This window comes from Mustela erminea, chromosome 2 (assembly GCF_009829155.1).
Source record: "Mustela erminea isolate mMusErm1 chromosome 2, mMusErm1.Pri, whole genome shotgun sequence".
NCBI lineage: Eukaryota > Metazoa > Chordata > Mammalia > Carnivora > Mustelidae > Mustela > Mustela erminea.
Window position 1 is genome coordinate 39,146,566 of NC_045615.1, and position 23,135 is coordinate 39,169,700.

Sequence of the window (23,135 nt, forward strand, 5' to 3'; positions counted from 1 at the left end):
GCCTTTGGCTCAGGTCATGATCCCAGGTTCCTGGGATCGGGCCCCCTGTTGGACTCCTTTCTCAGTGGGGAGCCTGCTTCTCCCTCTACCCTTCATCTTGTTTGTATCTTCTCTCTCGCTCTCTCTCTCTCTCACTTAAATAAATAAAATCGTTAAAGGAAATTTGTTGACTATTCTTCTAAGATGCTAATATACTTTAAATATATCTAGGATTGTTAAAATATTACTTAGATGTTAAACAATATTTAACATATGATATGACTATATCATCACAGGGTAACATACTAAAAACAAATTTTTCTGTGTTCTACTGTTGAACCCTATTAGCATTTATCAAGCAGTTAGTTGTTCAGTTGCTACAATCTCTCAGGTACCCCAAGCAGGAGGTCAAGTTTACTATGATTCAGTGCATGCCCCCCAAATTCAAAGTCTAGTAGGATGTGCCACATTACATATTTTTATCTACGTTTTCCAAAACTTTTCAGTCAGAATTTTACCTTGTAATTACCAAGGATGGATTTTTCACCAGCTTAGAACAATAAAGTGCCTAAAATTGGTGTTTTGCATAAAAGGATGCATAATGCCTCTTTTCCTTTTCATCTCTCTCTCTGGAAGGAGTTAATAGTTTCTATTTGTCAAAAATAATATAAATGTAAGAATTCACTGTTTTGTAGTAGTTCAGTGCCAGTGTACATGAAGACTGACCATAGACTTGCAAACTGGGAGACTCCAAGCCAAAGAGAAGCTTTAAGAGAAGAATTTCCAGTCCTATTGCCCTACCTAGTACACCACATTACACTGCCTCTTGGAGTTTATCCCTCTTTTCCGTGGCCCTCTTCCCACACATTAAGAAATCTGGCAATTTCAATTTACAATAAAGAAAAAGAAATACTTTTCGCCTTGACCTGAAGATATTTATTTCAAAATATGTATTTAGTTCTATCCTTTTAGCCTTGCATAAGAAATAAAAAACATAATCAAATTGCGGACATCCATAACTGCAATGAACTGAATACCAGTGCTAGGGGAATTGAAAACTAAATCTGAAAGAGAATAGGATTATAACGTAAAACCTTAATATCAGCTGCAAAGGCTTACAGGTTGAGAAAAATTATGTAACTTGAGTTTCAATTAAGTTTATGTTGAATTTAGAAATGATCGACTAAGGCCATATTCTCTTACAAGGATGAAGAATCAGGTAACACTTCACTATATCTTAATAATAAGCATACAGTTTATTTAGAAATGATAGAAATATGGTTATATTTAAATAACCATATTTCTATCATTTCTAATAGTATAATTCGGTATTTAGAAATATAAGACCAAAAATATTTGCATTGAATTAGCATGTTGTGAGGTTCACTGAAGCTCAACCAGAGTGAAAGTATCAGAGGACCATAAAACAAATGAATTTCAGGGACACCTGGGTGGCTCAATGGGTTAAGCACCTGACTTCGGCTCAAGTCATCATCTAGGTCACGATCTCAGGGCCCTGGGATCCAGCTCATGCATTGTGTTGCCCACTCAGTAGGGAGTCTGCTTGTCTCTCTGCCCCTCCTTCTGCTCATGCTCTTTCTCTCAAATAAGTGAATAAAATCTCTTTTAAACAGTGAATATCACACTACTCATCAATTAAAATTAATTGTACATGAAGGGTTAATAAATTCCATAGAAAAAATACGACATTCAAAACATTTTGGAGATACTGAAAATCAGGCACTTAGTTCAACCCAGTTTGTGCTTATATTTTAAATACTGAAATAATGAGGAGAAAATGATAAGTATTAACAAGCCCATAAATAAACTATATAACACTACGCCTTAAAATTCTTTAAAAGAACAATCTAAATACTAAAACTATGATGAGTGCATGTATCATTAATTTGAGAAATGTGAAAAGATATGAAAATTAAATTCATCTAAGAAACTATCTCTTTATAAATTTCCTTCCTATAATGAATCTGTATTCTCCCAAATCTAATTGTTTTATCCAGTTGAAGACACTTATAAACATCAAGGCTCTCAACTTTAAAATTGTCTTTGACTTTAAGCTACAAATCAATGGTAAGCATTTCAAATGATTTTTTCAGTAAGTTAGTTAGTGTACAAAAACTGTAAGTCTGTAATAAAAAGTTGAGAGATTTTTGCTGAAGCAAATGATGCATAGGATAAAAAAGGGACATAACTAAATTACTGGAAAATAAATCCTAAAGGTGAAAAAAAGAAAGCATGCATATAAAAAAATGTACACATTAGCACAAATATTAGAGCAACTGGTACACAACAAGAATTGTGTCCATAAACTCCTCATTCTGAGATATCTGCTAAAAGAAAAAAACTTCTAATTTTATAAGTTTTTATAAGTTTTATGTACTTCTTAAAAAATTTACATGAAAAGATAAACACAGAAAATTGTGTTGTATTATATTCTGGGGAAAGGGGGAGAATGACAATTTTGTGGCCATTCAAGGAATATGTATAGTCACATCTTGAGAAAAATCCAAAACTAAAATGGAAGCTGAGCACACCCGTAACTCTCAGGGCCCTCATAATGGACTCTCATTCCAAACACTAGCAACTTGGCTTTGGCCTCACCCAAACAGCATTTATAAATCCTCTTTAAAATGTGTATTCTACTTATCTTCAATAAACCGCTTTCACCTATAGCAATGTATCTTAAGGAATAAAGATGATAACGTTGAACATATTTAGCCTGTAGATGAAAATGAAAAATATATTACACCTCAGTCTAAATAGGATATGAGGCAGACACCAAGGAAACTGTTTCTTTTGAAGCCAAAATGGAGAGGAAAAGAAAAATTCTGACTTTAAAAAGTTTAATTCTGTAATAAGAAAATCTGCTATAATATTAAATGTGTCTAGTAGATAAATACTCATTAAGTCCCTCAGTGCACTAGAAACTAGAGTAGGGTATCTGAAGGATACAAAGACAATAATGACATGATCCTGCCTCCTTTAAGAAAGCCACATTTTCATTACCCAAGTTAATTTTTAAATGAGTTCATTCTATAAATTACCATTATCAAAAATGACAAAATTAATAGTACTGAAAAATAATAGGTGTCAGATTCTTAACACCATGGTGAGAACCACATTCATCTTTTCCTTTTCCCCAAATTAGAAAAATCAGCTTTGAAAAACATTTTGATGTTTGAAATGTTTTAAATCAGGGGGGATTTTGAAATTTTAACTTTGAATTCAACAACTAATTATCTTATTGTATTGAAGAGACCTAGTCATATAAGAGATTTTTGACAATTCGTTACTCAAAGCATTAGAGAAAAATCTCAGAAATTTTGGCAGAAAATTGCCATAAAAAGAGCTAATATTTTAATAATATCTATGGAAACTTCAGTAGAATCCAGTTTAAAAAAAAAAAAAAAGGAAAGGAAACATAATTTATCCAGTGGCCATTACCATCCCAATAAAATGTTTAAATCAAATACAAGATTTTAGCTCTGTGTAATATACCCTTGTTCACTTAAGGAAAAAAAAAAAAACTCTATTTAAATTTAAATTTTATTTCCTGCATTTGCTCTGCAGACTTTTTCCATTGACTTTTTTAAAAGGGGAAGGACAAAGAGGAGGAAGAAAGGAAGAGGAAGGAAAAAACCATATTCTCTGAAAACAATTATACAGCAATACATGCTGAGATAATTAGGAAACAACTGCACTTTTAAGCCCTCCTTAAAATTTGGGGGGCCCTAGGGTAAGTTCAAAAGTTTTTATGGTGTTACTGGAAGAGTTTATGTGAGGATCTGAGGTCTGAGCATGAATCAGCATTCTATTGTCATAATGTCACAGTGCAATGACCTTTTCACTTTAAAGGTTTGATGTAAAACGGAAATGCTCCATACCTCTTGAGTCAGCAGGTTAAGCCTGCAAGCTCTCAAAAAGGAGTAGCACAGGGATAAATTCTTGTTAAGTTTCTATCATTTCATATAGCATTTTTTATCTAAATACTTAATTTCTCCTATCCTAAAATAGAATGTGCCAACTGATATGATTCTTTGATTTCTGTTTAGTATAATGTAACATTTTCTTGAAATTCTCCAGTGATGAGTGAAGTATGAAAGTTTAACTACAAAAACCTAAGGACAAATTAAATATTTTTACATATCAGGAGCTATTTCTTTGTAACCTCCAACGGACTATAACAATATTTACACCACCAGGTGTAAGGTACTGTGTTCTGGTACATGTATTCATGGTTTTCTTCACACCATGAATTCTCATTTTGGCTTAATATCATCCAAGTTGATTCTAGTTTTGTGAATTTTTTACATATGTTGGTAACCCCAGGTTTTTAGTAATTGCCTCAATAAAAATGGCAAGACACGATAGCCCATCTCTAACTATACGCAAACATATACATGCTCACACATATACATACATACAGTTGCATTCATGCAAAATGCAATAAAGGTTTAGCAAACGTGAATTAATTCAGTGAACACAGATATAGAACTTCAATAATTCACAGTGAAAACTCAATGATAAGAAATACACCTTAAAAATGATATCTGATGAATCAAGGTTAAAAAAACAAATAAAATAAAATAAAATAAAATTTTAGAACTTTCTCTCTTCTGAGAGCATTTATCAATCCTGTCTCTGAATGCCTTTATTAATTATTATATTAATCAATTTAGTGAAGATATTCAAGATAATCTATATAAAATCAAAGGCACTTTGTTTTTAAAACAAAGTTCTTTTTCAAAGAGCATTTTAAGTAAAGTTTTTCAAAGTAAATGCCATTTATGTAGTTTTTTAATTTCCCTGAATAAATGTGTTTATAATGTTTCAAAAGGTATTTAGTGTGCGCAACAGTTTTATGAAAGAACAATATTTTCTCCAACATCCCCATCTGCTGGCTTAGAGAAAAAGTAGATTCTTATTTGTTATTTCTTTTAATATTTTTTATAATTTATTTTATAGAATTGAATTATTAAATTATTAAATTATTTTAAAATAAGCCAAGAATAATTTGTCAAAGTCATTCATGAAAAGAAATAGGAAAGATTTTGAAGAGGAAATTTAATGTTCAAAAATTTTCATTCTACAGCCCTCTGGGATCCAATATTCATGTTTGTACCTACTTTAGACAGTTTTGTTCTAAAGAAATTTTGGTAATGAGCAGAGTACTACTTTATTAAATTTTTTGAGGATGTGAAAATATTTAGTGTTTTCCTAAAATCTGCTATTTTGTTAACTATATACAATATGTGGTGTGTACACATATAACAAAATCGAATTTATTATTTTCAAAAATATCTGAGTTTCTGTAATACATTGCTTTTGTATAAGAACAATTAGAATATCTTTACATCCTCAAAGGTTCTTAGACAAGACCACGGTGGCCAGGCACACTGAAGGCCTCAAGGTTTATGAGACTTTGAAAACTTTTCAAAACAGTACAGAAGGGAAAGATTAGAAAAAAAGAAATGAAGTTCTAAGAGAAAAGTATTCCTTTATTCTCTGACAACCAGAAGGCATTCAATAAACACTGAAAGAATGAAGAGAGTAGGGAAGGAAGGAAGGAATGGAGGAAGGAGGGAGGAAGAGAGAAGAAAGGGAGGGAGGGAAGGAAAGAAAGAAGGAAGAGAGGGAGGAGAGAAGGAAGGAAAGAAGGAAAGAGGGAGGAAGGGTAGGAGGGAAGGGAGGGAACTGGGGGAGGAAGGAGGGAGGGAGAGAAGAATTCTTGAAGCCATCACTAGTCTGAATCGTTGAACACACCAGATGATAGTCTTCTTTTTTTTTTTTTTTTCCTGGATTTATGGTTCATATTTTCTCATATTAAAGGTTCATGTTTTTAACAGCTTTCAGGAAAAAATAAAAATCTTAGTTCTATCTCTAGCTAAGAAGAGAAGGAGGAAAGGAAAGGAGGAGAGAGTCAGAGAGAAAAAAAGAATTAGAAACCTGTCTTTATTTCCTCAGGTACCCATGGAAACAAATGGGAACAGGTACTTTCTTTATCCCACTGTGACTGCAAAAGGGAAGGATGTGGGAGCTGGTGCCCTGCACAGCAGTCATTTTACCCAGTTGACAATATAATGACTTCACTTCATTTGCATAACCTTAACCCATTTGGTGAACAGAGCTAGATCCGTAAATCAATGTCAACCTAGACATTTCCAAATAAGTTCCTTTATCTCAAGAATAAAACTATACTAGTAAACTAATTTCTCTTCTACCTAGCAATTATATTACTACATTATAAAATTCCACTTTCTTAATATATACATTTAACTCTATGAGACTTTTAAACTAGGTAAAACAACAAGCTACTTTATGAAAATTGACTGATGATGATACATGTTTTAATAATGGAGTTAAAGACCAGAATTCCTTAGATTTCTGGAGAAAATGAGAGGAAGTCATTTTGGTTTTGGCTGTCAACACATTTGATGCTTCTGCTTCCACTTCATATAGTAAAGAATCATGGACTTCCCTGACTGAAAAAGCAAGCAAACAAAGGCTAAGCATAGGAGAAAAACCTTGAGAAGGGTTAAAATGATCAAAACTCATCTTGACAATTTTGAGATCAGAGATTTCCATTCATTTCTTGACTACTGACTTCATGGTTGTAGTTTACATGAGCGTAAAGAGTTAAACTAATTTCAAGTTCTCCTCCTGCCCTTGGCAAAACAAAAAGAAATGAAGAAGACTATGAACACTCCAGTTCATTTTACAAGCTCTAGATTGTGAAATTCCTAAGGGAATGAAGAAACTGAGTCACAAATGTGAAGTAATTTACTCAGTTAATGACTCGATGTCAACTCCAGAAAAGTCTATCCAATGTGTCTCCTTTGTTCAACAATGTCTCATTAGTTCTCTTTAGCAATCAGTAAGATTACTTACAACATGGGAGTGGCAGGTGCGAAACTTAAAAAGGCATTCAGTTGCTCACCACAATTTGTTTTAGTGTCTTAGGATAGTAACCCATGGAAGAGTAATTTTGGGATCTGTAGATATGCATTTTTATTTCAGATTCGTTTTCTGAGAAAAATAAAAAATATCCGTACAAAATGAAGATTTCATTTGCCCCAACTCTCAGAAGTGTTGTCAAACAAATTAAATCGTGTGTGTGTGTGTGTCTGTGTCTGTGTGTGTGTGTGTATCTGATGAAATTCAGGTGCCATGGATGTATTCATTCTGTGGAAATTCAAGGAGTTATATATGTGCTAATAAATATATACCCTCTGTCTGCATAACTTATTTTCAATACAATTTATATTCAAAATAAATCTATTCAAAAATATTGAGATGGAAGACCTAAAACCAGTCACCTAATCTAAACCAAAAATAAGCTTTATTCTTTACAAAGCTCCAGCACAGTCATACAACATCTCTTAGAATCAAGAATATTCATTTTTTTCAGTGGACATATCTGTTATTTTCTCAGTCAGACCCTCTCGCTGTTTTCACCAATGAGTGCACTTCTCAAACGTGGAACATTTTCAAAAGTGTACCTGTCGATTACTTTCACAGTGTTTTAGGAATCTACATACTCCTAACAATCAGTCTTGCCTTAATTTCATTACTTTTCAAAGCATTTTCACACTAGTATACAATTACATACAGTTAGATACTTAGCACAGGCATGGGTGAAACTCATAATTCAGGGAAAAAATAGAAATCTGATATCAAATCAAATAAATAACCTAAATCTGGTCGGTTAATAGGTCAAGTATAAAAACCCTCAATAATGAAACTACAGCGGCTTCTTTCTATGTATGTATGTACTGAAATTTCTTAATATTCTTCTACGGAATTTTTTTTTTTTTTAAGCTGCAAATCCACTTTAGGTCTCGCTCTCTCAATTTCTCCCTGCACGCTCATAGCTTCAGTTTCTTCTCTCCTTTGGTATCAACATTTGAAGGAAACATGTGGCACTGAAGCCTTTCTAAATAGGTTCTTTATAAAAAATTGGATTCTAGACATCTAACACAACCATAATAATGCCCCTGTTCTACAAATGAACGCAAATTATTCCATTTCTTCATCCAAGCGGTGGTAGTTTCAAAGTAAGTTGATGTTGTTCCTGATATCATACTCGAGCTAACCTATCGAATATATGATTAAGGGTCAGTATGGGGAATTGAGATGACAACCAGTTTGCCTAATGTGGGAACACCGCAGTTGGGCTTTTTCTGTGGTAATTTTCCGCTGGCTCCTCTACACTGTGGCCAAAGTAGAAGGTGAGCCATCTGCGACCCACCCCCCGAAACTGTTAACTATTTAATAAAAACTGCGAACATTAAGGCAGGAATGAATCTCCCAACCCGGTCGGCAGGAAATGATGGCAGCTGCTGGGAAGAGGGCAGGAAGGTACAGTGGAGGCGGCTGCACTGCCCACGGCCGTCGCAGGGGCGGGAGCAGCGGGACAGGAGACCGCGAGCCTCTCCACTGAACCTTTTAGAGACTTAATGGCTTGGATTCTATCTGTTACTTTGCATGAAGCCTTGACAGAGCTTCATCGCGTGTCCTGGAAGCCTGAGCGGAGTGGTAGGAATAACACGGATAATGCAAACACTAAAATGGCTGATCGGCGACTTCTTCAGATTTCCAAACTCGGCCGGATCCAGCTGCTTTCGGGTCTTTCTCCTCTCACTGCCTTTGCTGGACCCTGCTACCTGAGAACCACGCGCACCCGGCCGACGAGCTCATCGCGGCGCCCACCGCAGAATGACCCCCTTCAACTTAGGCTGAGGCTCCGCGGAGCACCGAGAAATTGACAGCGCTCCCCCTCCACCCCTACCGGACCCGGCCGGCAGTGGGCCTGCGTCAGCGTCGCTTCTAGCCGCGCCTCACCGCGCCCCTCGGGTGGGTGTTATGTAACAACCCCGAACCCAACTCCAGAACCATTTTAACTTGTCCCGTCGAAGCGGGTAATATAGGGCTCGCGGGGCCCATACGATGAACACGAGCTGGGCCTGTGGATTTAAATCCGAGGTCTAGAGAGGAGTGCGGCTGCCGGGGTGGCGGTTGGGCTCTGGCAGTCCCCCATGGGATCTACCCAGCAGCCCGACTGTGCGCCCAGAAGAATAACCGTGCTCTTTATGGTCAAGGTACCACCAGCCGCGCAAGCCGGGGGGCATGGGGGGGCGGGCAAAGAGGGCTTCTCTTGAAGCACTCAAGATAAGCTAAAATCCCCAGAACCTAAGGAAGCCCCCTCCAGCTCCAGTCCCCACCCCACTTCCCTAGTGCGCACACTCTTCAATGCCTTTTACTCCCTCTTCACCCAACAACCCCCGCCAGCGGGGGTCCCCGAGATTGCAGCCACTTTCTCCTTACGCCGTCACACGCACGCGCGTGTGCAGTCACTCACACCCACACACTGACACACAGAAGCACACACACACCACTCCACACTCACGGGCGCTCCTCGTGCGGCATCCAAAAGACATGAATATTCATTACTTACAAGCATTAGTGACTGCGAAGCTGTTTGCTACCTCCAAATTGTCGATGTGGGGAGTCAGTCTGAACTCCGAAGTAGAAAACTGAACCATCCCTACCCGAAATGCACTGTATTCCTGATCGGCGCCCCTGGGAAATAGCCCCCCTGCAAAGAACAAACACCAAGCAGAACAGTGTCAGTGCCAGGGAAGGAAAGGAGGGGAGCCCGCTAGAGCCCAACAGCCCGGGAGTCTCTTATTCTCGCTAATAGGCCGAATAAACACATCAAGGGACTCGGGCAGCGGGGAGCTGATCTCCTAATGGTAGCTAAGGGGTCAAGACACAGATGAGAGTCTGAGGGCAAGGTAGGTGGCCAGAAACGTTAGCCTTCCCTGGTAACCACAAGCTTTGCATTCCTACCCCCTAGAGGATCTGAACAAACAGGAAAATGTTAAGGCAGAATTAATAAAATTTGGGGATCAGAAATGAGAACACCTTTTCCTCTACTGTACCAAAACCATAGCCTTTTCCCTTTGCTTCATGCTAAGAAAAACATGTATATTCTAGGCAGTTTAAATCTGGAATGCAGTCAAGGTATGACATAAGTCTACATGACATGAATTAATTTGTCCACTGTGAACAAAGATTACCACCAAATTATACACATTCAAAAGCAGAGCACAAAGGGTACCTACCTATCTGTATGCTGTTAGAAGAGACACCAAAAATCAGTCCCCATAAAACAGGAGAAAGGAGGACAGATATATGCATAATCTTTTGCATTTCCAAGAAAAGTAGAGCATCCACAAAATACCCCCTTTTTTTTTTTTCCTTTTCCTCCTCTTTCTTCCTTGGCGGTTTTCCTCAGCAAATTAGATCCTCTGCATTTTGAGACAGCAATTTAGCACCAAGCTGCTAAAAACCTGAAGTGGAGGCAGAAGAATTCCTATTTCCCAGGTTCTGCTGGTGGCTGTTGATGCCCTGCGCCCTGTCCCTGCTCCCGAAGTCCGGAGGACTGGCTGGATGCAGTTTTCAGCGGAGCTGCCGCTGTGGTTCCAGTGTCTTGGAATATTCAGCACCCTCCCATGCACTCACACACACTCACCCTCTCTCGCGCTCTCTTCTCCCTCTCCCTTCTGTCTCACACACGCGCGCGCCCGCGCGCGCGCACACACACACACACACACACATACACACACACGCAAGTCACAGAAGAGCAGGCAGTCCCGGGCGCGCGTGCGCGACTCGCGGCAGGCTGCTGGCGCGCGCGTCCAACCCCTCCCCCGCACCCCGCACCCCGCACTGGCCCGGCAGCGTCGCGAGCGCGGCGCTGAAGAAGCGCAGCTCAGAGCTGGGCAGCCGCTACCACTGGGATACACCTCGGGTCTCGCGAGCTGTCGCGCCCACCGAGCGCTCTGCCTTTTCAGCACCGAGGACAGCGCCACCCCCCACCCACCCAGCCTCGTGCTACCTTTGTGCCGCCGCCGCAGCTGCCGCGGAGATGCTCCAGCCTGGACCAAACGCAGCAAAGCTGATTTCCGGCTGCTGTGCAGAAGCCGAATTCTTAATTGTTGCCGGTGAAGCATTTTCTCACCAGGCCGTGCTGTTTTACATTCATTTTTTTTTCATTTTTTCATTCATTAATTTTTATTTTCATTTTCTCTTGCCTGTGAAAACTCACCTAGCAATGTAGAAAAGCTAACATCCACCTCACCTGACCCAGCCAAAAAGCAAACAAGAAAACAAAATACCGTCGAAGAAACTGTTCCAAAATCGTGAAGTTTTGCTAAATGTGATGTAGCCAGCATCGAGGGAAAAAACCCACATTCTTTCTTTAAAGGCTAGAGACACATGGGAGGAGATCAAGATTGAATCTTTGAAATACTTTGCATGGATGTTCCATCTTTATAGTGTGTTCTATTGGATGTTAATGCCAGCTTGCAGAGCCAGCCGAGCGCAGGTCTCACAGACTTCACTGCAGAGTCCCTCTTATAGTAAAGACAGGTAGACTTGACTCTTTAGAAGCCCTTTCTTTACTGAAAGCAGAAGACTCCGTATCAAGGAAAGGCTCGTAGGAGAAAGAAAAAGATGAAGTGAGTCTAGAAAGGGCGTTGAGATGCACAGTCTTTCCCAGGAACGTAGTGAGAAACTGGAAATCCCACCGGTTATGACCCTGAGTTTTGAGAAATCACAGCTCAAAGGAAGTAAGCTAAGTTTTCATCACTTTAAACCCATGAGCTTAAGATCACTGCGAAAGAAAGATGAGGTTAGGGATTAAAAGTTAGTGGGAAGGGAGTTGATGGGGAGGATCTAAGACTAGACTTCCCCCTACGGAATTTATGCACTTCTCACTGCTTGCCAAGCAGTTGCCTGGAAACCTGCTGTGGCAATTCCTTCTGCTGCTTCAGAAATTCTTAAGTTTTATGGGGTTTTTTGGGTTTAAACAAAGAAATAAAGAAAGGTTGAGTACAAGGGATTGTTTCCAGAAGACAGTAGATTGGAGCCCACAATACTAAAGGATTAATTTGCTAATATTTCAGAATGCTAAGTGTTAATCTACCATGCTGCCTTCCTGTGCATTATCACACTAATATCATTCCAACAACCTCCTTGTTAACTGTTACCTCATACTTGCCCCTTAATCATTCCTGGGCTTGATTTCTCCATTTTAGAAATGAAAAAGATGGGCAAAGTGGCCTCTATGGCTCTCAAATCCTATAACTTTGTGATACCAAGTTATGGTCTTCCCCTGCTTTTGATTTTACATATTTATTCCTAAACCAGAAAGTGAAATATCCATAATCTAGTACTGAGTTTAGTAAAATACCTTAGTAAAAATACCTCTCAATTTTATCACCAAGAATTTATTTCAGATGAGATCGGGTGCATTCAGGGTGGTATGGCCGTAGACCAAGAATTTATTTCAGTCAGTTAAGAAATTCACTATATATAAAACAGGCCCTGTGAATTAAATGTATGTAGCTTATTAAAAATTAAATAAGGATAAAAATAGAAAAAGAGATATAAATAAAAATATATCCAAATTTATAACATAAAGAAAAGTTAATCTTATCTAGTCAATCATTAGTTGTGATGTAAGGCACAAAAAATGATCTGATATTATTCCCTATTTGAAATATATGATGTATATATAAAGTATATATAAATGAATAAATAATTTCTCAGAGCAAAATAAAAAAATTATTTTCCAGCTATTTTCTTTTTTCTTCCATCCAGTTTTTTCCACAAGAACTCCAGTTTCATACAAAGTAACTTGGAATGAAATGAGAGAGAAAGGAGCTTAAATGTGGAGAAACGATGTTTAAAGTGTAGATCAATGTAAATTGAATTTTTCTTTAAAAAATATTTCAAAAACCATTTTCATACTAATCTATTTCAAATTCAAAGGCAAAGTTGAACTCAAAATAACTGAATTACATTCTATAAAAGCAAATGATATAAAGTAAGAATTTGCTGAATCATAGATCATTTTCCCTAACAAATACTATAAGAACTCAGGGCAAATATTACTGTTTAATGACAAGTTATATTTCACATAGAAAACAGAAATAAAAATTTTAGTAGGTATTACTTGTAATTCAACTGTTATTCTATTAATGTGTTTCACAAGGCTGTTATGTATGTACATTTCACAACATACCTGTTTACATTTCCTAAAATGTTAGTATCATTATATCATCATTCATAGAACTCCTTGTAATTTGCTATAATGTTTATACAGCTTATATTTTTAAGCATAGAATACTGTCAATATAAATGTAATCAATTTAAATTGCCTGAAATAAGTAGTTATGAAAATTAATGAAAACTACTAGAATTTATTTTGAATACTTAGAAACTTCTCACTTCAAGAATGTATCTCTAATTGATCAGTAATAAATCAATTTTTTAAATTTCAAAACTATTAGATCTATAGGTGAATACAGTAGCCTTCCCTCAAGAAACAGAATTTGCTATTTTCTGCCCTCTGCTGTTCAATTTTGGTAATTATCTATAAGTATTGTTTCCTAAAGCAAGGTAAATTACATTAAATCATGGAAGAAATAAAAATACTACCCACTCTGTCATTTGTTTGCTTGGTTGGTTGTTACTGCTGCTCCTTTATGCATGTGTTTAAATATAACTTTTAGCATTAAGACTTTCTCAAACAAATATTATATGTAAAAATTCAATTTCTGTTTCACTTAATATGTGTCTCAACACGCGAAACAATAATTTCCCTTTTAAATCTTTTTTAAAATGCTTAAGGATCTTATATATCCTATGCAATCTGCACAGTTTTAATTTTCATTGCGTAATAAAAAGCTCTGCGTAAAGGAAAATCATTGTGTGTGAGGAAGGGTATGATAATATTTAAACAACTGATAGAGCAAAATTTAGCTGATTTCATTATCAGAAGTGGATTGTAGATCAGTGCCATACTTCCTAGTGACAAAGTCTCACCAACGTGAAGATCATCGCCTTTGTTCCTGTTGATCTTCTGGAACTGTGAAAATGTAGGCCATCTGAAAAGCTTGGAAGCAATGCAACAATAGAAAAGAGAAAGGGTCCATGCTTTTTCAGCAAACGATAGCAAAAACTGCACTTTCTGCAGAAGGAACCCTGGTTCCAGACACGAGACCCCACTGGCTGAGAACAAGCAAACATAAATAGACTATAAATAGAAGTTTCAATTCTTTAATTAAAATAAAGAATAACATCAATGTTAATAGTTTTTCCAGATTGAGACAACATTCTTTTCTTTTATGCAGCAAAATTTTAAATCACGGTTTCAATAAGATCAACTACACAATCCAGCATATATGTCTAAATTAGTAAGTTAGGCTTTTGTCCCTTTTTTAAAAACGAATTTAGAATGTCTAAAAATGAAAAGAAGTAGTTTTCCTTTTAGGTTGTTTGTGAGCTTTGATTATATAGATTTTAATGAATTTTACCCTAATAGATAACAATCCTGTACCAGGAATATTTATTGAAAACAGTGTTTCAATTCATTCATTAATTTAATAAAGTCTGAGAAACCACTATATTCCAAATACTGTGGTTGACACTGGATAAAAAGATGACCCAACAGAAACTTTTCTCAGGAAATTCCCAGACTTTATTCAAGTAAGCAAATGATGAAGACAATGGGAGAAGGGCAGTAAGAAATGAAACAAGTAGGCATATGGTTAAGATAATATGGTGAGGCAAAGAGGAATCTATAATTCACATTTTACGTTGGAGCTTAGGGAAGAGGGAGTCACCAAATGCTAACATGTGAACTGAGTGAAGTAGAGATTATAGATAGGTGTGCAGTGGGGATGTAGTAAAGGGAATACTTTTTTTAAATTTTAATTTTCACCTTTATTGAGTTATAATTGACAAATAAAATTAAGATATTTAGCATGCACAGTGTGGTTACTTGATATATGTTTTCATTTCATTGTTAAAGGATTACTCCAACTAGTTAATTAACATATCTATCACTTCACATATTTATCCTTTTTTTCTTGTGAGAACATTTAAGTTCCACTCTCTTAACATATTTCAATTATACACTACAGTGTTATCAACTATAGTCATCATCTTATACATTAATCCTCAGACCTTGTTTATCTTAAAATTGAATATTTGTATCCCTTTACCAACTTCTCCCTATATTCCCCACCTTCCAGTCCCAGGCAACTACTTTTCTACTCTGTTTCTATGACTATGAGTTTGACTTTTTTTTTTTTTAAGATTCCACATATCAGTGATACCATACTGTATTTGTTTTTCTCTGTTTAGCTTATTCCAATTAAAATAATGCCCTCCAGAGTCATTCATATAAAGGTTGAATAATATTATGTCATCATATATATAATACATATGATATATATCTCATATATAGTACTTTTTTTTAATTCATTCATGCAATGACAGACACTTGGATTTCTTTCATACCTTGGCTAGTATGAATAATGTTGCAATGAACATGGAAGTACTGGTGTCTCTTCAAGATAATGGTTTCATTTCTTCTGCATACTCACCCAAAGGTGGGATTGCCAGATCATATGGCAGCTCTATTTTTAATTTCTTGAGAAATCTTCATACTGTTTTCTGTAATAGTTGTATCAGTTTACATTCCCACCAACAGTATACAATGGTTCCCTTTTCTTCACTTCCTTGCCAACATTTGTTATCTCTTATCTTTTTAATACTAGCTGTAACAAAAAATGAGAGGTGATATCTCATCATAGTTTTGATTTACATTTCCCTGATGATTAGTGATATTGCGCACCTTTTCATGTACCAGTTGGCCAAGACCAGCATGTCTTCTTTGGAAAAATGTTTATTCAGAGCCTGTGCCCAGTTTTTAATCAGATTTTTGGTTTTTGCTATTGTGATGAATAAGTTCTTTGTATGTTTTGGATATTAACCCATTATCAAATATATGATTTACAAATACCTTCTCCCATCCCATAGGTTGCCTTTTCATTTTGTTGATGCTTTCCCTTTGCTGTGCAGATGCTTTTTAGTTTGATGTAGGCCTACTTATTTATTTTTGCTTTTGGTGTCAAAAAAAAAAAAAAAAATCATTTCCAAGACCAATGTCAAGGAACTTACCTCCTGTCTTCTTCTAGGAGTTTTATTTTTCAGGTCTTATTTTCATGTCTTTAATCCATTTTGAGTTCATTTTTGCGTATGGTGTAATATTGGGGTCCACTTTCATTCTTTTGCATGTGGCAATCTGGTTTTCCAAATACTGTTTATTGCAGAAAATATCCTTTCCCTATGGTATATTTTTGACTCCTTTGTCAAAAATTAATTAACCCAATATACATAGATTTATTTCTGGGTTCTCTATTCTATTCCATGTGTCTGGTCTTTTTTTTTTATTTTTATTTTTTATAAACATATATTTTTATCCCCAGGGGTACAGGTCTGTGAATCACCAGGTTTACGAACTTCACAGCACTCACCAAAGCATATACCCTCCCCAATGTCCATAACCCCACCCCCCTTTCTCCCACCCCCCCCCCCCCCCAGCAACCCTCAGTTTGTTTTGTGAGATTAAGAGTCACTTATGGTTTGTCTCCTCCATGTGTCTGGTCTTTTGTTCATTTGTTTGTTTTTGCTTTTTTTTTTCCTATGTGTCTGTTTTTAATGTCAAATTCATATGTTTTATGCTTACTAGAGCTTTATAATATAGTTTTAGATCAGGAAGTATGCTGCCTCTACCTAAGTTTTTTCTGAATATTGTTTTGATTACTCATGGTCTTTTCTGCTTTCCTGTAAATTTTAGAATTTTTTTTCCTATTTCTGTGAACAATGCCATTGGAATTTTGATAGGGATTGCACTGAATCTATAGATCACTTTGGATAGTATGGACATTTTAATAATATTAATTCTTCCAATCCATGAGCACAAAATCATTTTCCATTTATTTTATATTCTTCAATTTCTTTCATCAGTTTTATAGTATTAAGTCTATGTTATTTTATTCTTTTTGATGCTGTTATAAAGTGGATTATTTTCTTAATTTCTCTTTTTGATAGTTCTTTGTTGATTATAGAAACACTATTTTTTATATTGATTTTGAATCCTGCGACTTTACTGAAATTATTAGTTCTAACAGGTTTTTGGTAGAACTTACTGTTTTCTATATAGAATACTATGTCATGTGTAAAGAGAATCAATTGTACTTCTTCCTTTCCCATTTTGATTTCTTTTCTTTTTCTGTTTTTTTCTCCTTCCTTTCTTCTTTCCCTTCTTCACTCTCTCCCTCCCTCCCTCCTTTCTCTCTTTCTCCCTTTTTCTTTCTTCCTTCCTTCCTTTCTTTCTTTCTTTCTTTCTTTCTTTCTTTCTTTCTTTCTTTCTCTCTTGTTTCTCTCTCTCTCTCTCTTTCTTTCTTTCTTTCTTTCTTTCTTTCAATTGTGTGGCTAGGACTTCCAGTGCTGTGTTGAAAACAGTGGTGAGGGTAGGCAACCTTGTCTTATTCTTGATCTTACTGTTGAGTATGATGCTAGCTGAAGCCTTGTCTTTTATGATCTTTGTTATACGGAGGTATGTTTCCCTTAACACTCAGGTGGTTGAGAGTTTGTATCATGAAATGATGATGATTTTTTCAAATGCTTTTTCTTCATCTTTTGAAATGATCATATGATTTTATTCTTCATTTTGTTAATGTGGTGTTTCCCTTTGATTTCTTTGCAGGTGTTGCACCTTGCCTTCTTTCATCCCTAGAACAAGTCACACTTGATTATGGTGTGTGACTCTTAATGTACTATTGAATTTGCTTTGCTAATATTTGGTTGAGAAGTTTTGCATCTATGCTCACTAAGGATATTGGCAAGAAATTGTTTCTTTCTTGGAGTGTCCTTGTCTGCTTTGGTACCACGATAAGCCTGGCTTTTGTAAAATGAGTTTGAAAGTGTTCCCTCCTCTTTTGTTTTGAGGAGGCTTGGTATTGTTCTTTGAATATTTGGTAGAATTCACCAAAGAATCCATCTGGTCTTAAACTTTTCTGTGTTGAGAGATTTTTGCTTACTAATTCAATCTCTTTAGTAGTAATTGGTCTGTTCATATTTTCTATTTCTTCACAATTCAATCTAAATGACCACTATTTTAAACTCTATATCAAACAAATCCTTTATCTCTCTTTCACTAACTTCTGTTTCTGGAAATTAATCGTGTTCCTTTGTTTGGAATGCATTTCTCTGTTTCTTCATTTTCCTTGAATGTCTGTTTTGGTTTCTGCATGAAATCCAACAGGTACCCCTTTCAGTCTTGAGGAAGTGGTCTTGTGTAGGAGATGAACCTCGTTAATCATCTTGGCCCAAGTTTCTAGTTGTTCCTCAAATCTTTGTGATTGGCCAAATCACCTTCTTCATTCTTAGTGGTTAGTTACAGTAGTTGGGAGCATGCCAAAACCTATCATTGTCCCAAAGGGGAGGATCAGGTTTTGTACCCAGAGGCAAGCTGATTGGAAGATGGGTCCCTAGGCAGCAGCTGGAAAAGCATGTAGTCAAACCCTTTCCAGGGATAAACTGGGAGATGGACATTTGGGCTCTTCTTTCTGTTCTAGACCCTGGTGTACAGCCATAGAGGGCAGGAAAGGTGCTTCTGCACCCGTGATGAAATGCTTCTTTCTTTGCTACAGTTCATGGGACTCATAAATTCAAGTCCTCTTGGTTCTCAAAGCCAGGTGATCCGGGGTCCTGCCCCTCAGACAGCAATCTCAAAAGTTTGGGACATCAGACATGCATACAAGCTCTTTCTAGGAAAAAATTGATGGCTGGGAGTGGCCTAGAGTAAGAAGGCAAGAAAGGGTCCACTAGCTTCCCCAATCTCCAGGGAGGATCTTAGTCAGCCCCTAGATGTGTGCTAAATTAGATGCCTGACCCTCAAACAGCAGCTTTTAAAATACCGAGATAGACCTCTTTCCTTTTTGCCTACTTCATCCATGCTGAACCCTGAGGGAGATAGTTGCAGGGAGTCCTCACAGGCCCATAATCAACTTCTTCTTCCCCTTCATCATCTCCTCCTTCCTCTCCCCTGACCCCTCCCTCCTCCTCCTTCTTCTGTGGTTCTGAATCTCATGGATGCAAGCCCTCATTTGCTTTCACAACTAGGTATTTTGGAGACCCATCCCTCAAGTGAGAATCCTAAAAGTTAAGGCACTAAATATGGATTGTGAACACTTCCCTCTTCAGAGTGAAGTGGGGAGTTGGGAGTTCCTTCTCAGTAGTAGGGCATTGTGATGGGGATGGGTTTATGGCAAAGCTTGTCTCAGGCTTTACCAACCTTTTTAATGTGGGTATTTTTCTCATTCACTCAAAGTATAGGAGTTGCTCAGTTTCTGGATTTCTTTTCATGGTAATTGCTCCATGGGTAGTTACACATTCAGTATGTTCATGGGAAAAGGGGAGTTAGGTTCTTATTTTGCTGTCTTGGTTGACTTCAAGAATATTTCATTTAAAAGCAAATACATCAGTAAATGCATGTTTGTAGTCAAAGAATTAACAAGTAAAGCAGTGCTTCTAGAATGGAAAGTATAAGACAAGGAGTAACAGAAATAAGCTAGATCATAGTAAGAAATAGGTAGTTTATCCTATAGGAAAAGGAAACCATTTGGAAAGTTGTAAGTACAAAGATGAGTTCTTAAGATTTGTATTTTAGGTAGAACATTCTGGAGGCTGTGGAGAATGTATTAATGGGGAAACATATTGAATGTAGGGAGACCAGGACGGAGGTTGTATTTCTGGTGGGGATGTTGAGAATCTGGATTAAGAGAATAATCATATGGATAGGGAAAAAAAGGTTGGTTTCATGAAATATTTAGGATGGAAACTTAGTAGAACCTGTTAGTGAACCTGCTTGTCATGTAGGTAAAGGATATAGAGAAAAAAAGACAACTCCTGTGCTAGGCAGAGTGTCCAGGACAATGTTGTCTCACCTCAGGATGAAACGTGTAGTACACCAGAAAGCAGACATGTAGGCATATGATGTGTTCACTTTGGTGCATGTTGGATTAGAGGATCTATGGGATAGAAACCCTCAAGCTATTGTGTTAGCACTGACCCTGATTCTGATACTCAGGGATGAGGCTTCATCTGAAGTTTGACTTTGAGAAGTTAACATCATCAGTGTGTGGTGTTTCATATGACAGTTACTATTTCTTGGAAATGTCATTTAAAACAAAAAATTGAGGAAATAGAAGACATACACATACCTTTAAAATCTCACTTTCAATTAGTACCGATAAATACATAATCATTTTCCTTCACTTGGAGTGAGACCAAGCCATTACCTTGACCATGGTTTTCCTAAATAGTTTTCCATTTCAGTCTCTCTAAAATTGAATAAGAATTTAGGAATATGTGTGAAGAAATATGAACAGTAAATCTTTTTCATTTTTTATTATTTTTTTTCATATTTTTTGATAGCCTTGCTCACTCTTTGCTAGAATAAAATTTTTTTTACCTACTTGCATTTAACGTCCATTTCTAGAACACCCAACACGGTTCTCTTTTCACAAGTTATGAATTTACAAAGTATTTTAACCAAATTGCATTATCACAGTGTCAAATTCAACTGTCATAAAAAGTTTTTTCTCCTAAAATATACTTGACTCTCTCTCAGTGGGCAACAGCAGAAATTAGAAGGGCAAACAGCTAGCCAAAAGTATTCAGCAGGACTCCACTAGTGCTTCTCGTATAATGTAAGGGGGACAAAAGAGAGAAGGAAAGAAATGGATAAATAGCATAAAACATAGCTACAACAATTTTCAAATCTGTAGATGGGTATGAGACATAAATAGGTACTCGCAGCCACTTTTTTCAAGCATGCCTTCTGTATTCACTTACTTTAGTCAGCACTTCAGTGAGACAGAGTTCTTTACTTATTGTACATGACCCAAATCTTCATTCCTGCAGGGTCTGAGTCCTTGATGTTCTAGTCTTTTTTGGGGCTTCTATAGTTTTCTTTGGTCTAATTACTGGACAAGAGAATACTAAGAGGAACTGTAGTGAGTAGCGAACTTCCTCATCCACTCCATGGCATAGCACATTTCACCTCCGGTCTAGTAGGTACCCTTTCTATTTTATAATAGTATGCTGCTGTGCAGGTATGATTTTATGGTGCAATGGACCAGATGATGTCATTTCTTCTGGATGGGCAACCAGGTTGTAAAATCATGTGGTATCCTCTGGACAGAAGTTTAGTATATACCAGGGCCTACTGGCAAGCTAGAAACTACTTTTAAAATGGGAAAGAATTGCCAGTAGATGGGAGCAAGGTCTTATTTTAAACCTGAGGCACCTGTGCTGAGATTCCTTGACTGGAACTTGCCATGCTCTCTGTATCAACATCTTTGTCTGCCCCAGACACTTCAAATACCATTGTGTCTACTGGGTCTCAAGACTTAAATGTCAGCTTGCACTGCAGCCTGAAACTGCCAATGTAGTTTATTTCTTTCAGTCCAACTGGCAACCTTATAGCTTAATACTAATAAATGTGTCAGAGCAGCATGCCCAAATGTGGTACACATTGCCTGCAAAATCCAGACAAGTCTACCAAGCATTGCTTCTTTCTTTGTGGTGGGTGCAAAAAGCACAATTAGCCTTAGATCACTGGGTGCTTGAGAAAATTCACTTATGAGGCTGACCCTCTAATTTCTGAGGGGTTTATCTCTCACACGCTGTCATGCATATTATAACTAAGGCATCTAAGTGGCTTACTACTTCTTGTTCATCAAGTCCAATTAACATAGTGTCATCAATATAATGTATCAATGTCAAGTTCTGCTATTATAGAGGTTATATCCAGAGCAGTCCCTGTAACTCTCTTGAGGATATAGTGGGATAAATATTATTTGGGATATAATATAGGGATATAATATTTGAATATAATTATTGGTATGGAGACAATGAGAGATGTTGGAGTGAGAAAGAATTGGCTTCATCTTGGGAATCAACTATTCCATGCAGACTTCCCCCTTTCCCCATAGGGGACGGCTCCCTTGCAGAGTTGAAAGGTTGACTTCTGCTTCTGCTTCTGCTTACACAGCAATTCTGAAGAATTCAGAATTTATAGACTCCCAATGTCATCCAAGTTTGTACGAATGTGTTTATTCAATGCACCAGAATTCCAGTTCTTGCTTACCAACACCACTATATTATAGATAATATAGTCTTTATATTGAGACTATAATATATACTTATAGTTACACCATTTAATATAATATATATATATATATCTAATTGCTAGAACACCTTGTTGTTTACTTCTGTTTCCTCAAGCCATAAATTCCTTGCTACGTTAGAAGAGGAAGGTCGCATTCAAAACTTCAAAGAGACTTTTTGATATTGATACATATTCCTAATTGCAACTCATTGGCTTTAATTTCTTGTAACTCCTCTGTTTTTTCTCTGGGGCCAGAGAAAGAAGCTGGATGACTCCAATATTACAAATTATTGCTGTCATTTCAACAACAAAATGCCACATGTACCCAATTTCCCTCCAGTTCCACTTTATCTTATACTGCCAACAGTGAAAATGTTTATAATCATGGTGCCACCATCTTCTATAGATCATCGAAGTCCCAATCCCCCTCCTTTGTAAGAAGTATATCCTCTGTTCCTCAAAATATATGAGCAATCTAATGCTTGAATCCCATTATAAGGTTCTATCTCCTAGGGCCACTTGCAAACATTGCTCTGTATCTGGGTCCCAGCATAAAAGAGATTATATATGCAAAAAGAATTATCCAAAGATATTCTACTTATAAAATGTATATAAGTAAAGGAAACCACAAAATTTGGTATAATAATTTGTACAATATTCAGGGTAGTAGCAGCAGGGCCACTGACATCCTTAGGCTGAAAGGAATGAATGGAGGAATCCAGTATCTGATTCTAGAAAGAGAGTGTCAGAAGAAGGCCATCTTGAAAGACGACCTGATCTTTGACTGGAGACATAGATCACCTGAAGTGACCCATCAAAAGGAAGACAGAGGAAGAACTATTCCAACCTCACTTTGCTTTCTTCCTCCAATCACCTGACCAGGATCCCTGTTGGCTAAAGTCAGTTGAGAGTCAGAGTAAAGGAAGTCACCAATGCAACTCCTACAGGTCAGCCATCAGGAACAAAAAGCAGGACAGAGAAGGAGACAGTATAATTTGAAGAGGAAACAGAAATATGTGCACATTGGCCATTCTTTATTAAA

General features: G+C 37.0%; 1 protein-coding gene across 6 annotated transcripts in view; it reads right to left on the reverse strand.

Moving 5' to 3' along the window:
• Positions 1-10,704, reverse strand: part of GRIA2 (glutamate ionotropic receptor AMPA type subunit 2) — a 167,144-nt gene extending 156,440 nt beyond the window's left edge. For 2 of the 6 annotated variants that reach the window (XR_004283190.1, XM_032332692.1), the window contains exons 1-2: positions 10,122-10,700; positions 9,452-9,592 (exon numbers count right to left, since the gene is read on the reverse strand). Coding sequence is in view for 5 of the 6 variants with exons in the window: in XM_032332692.1 (XP_032188583.1) it covers positions 9,452-9,592; positions 10,122-10,209 (229 nt within the window). In the remaining variant the exon portion in view is untranslated. Of the gene's footprint in view, positions 1-9,451; positions 9,593-10,121 lie in introns of all 6 variants that reach the window. The other 4 variants (XM_032332693.1, XM_032332688.1, XM_032332687.1 and 1 more) reach the window with 4 other exon arrangements.
• Between the last annotated feature and the right edge of the window lie 12,431 nt (positions 10,705-23,135).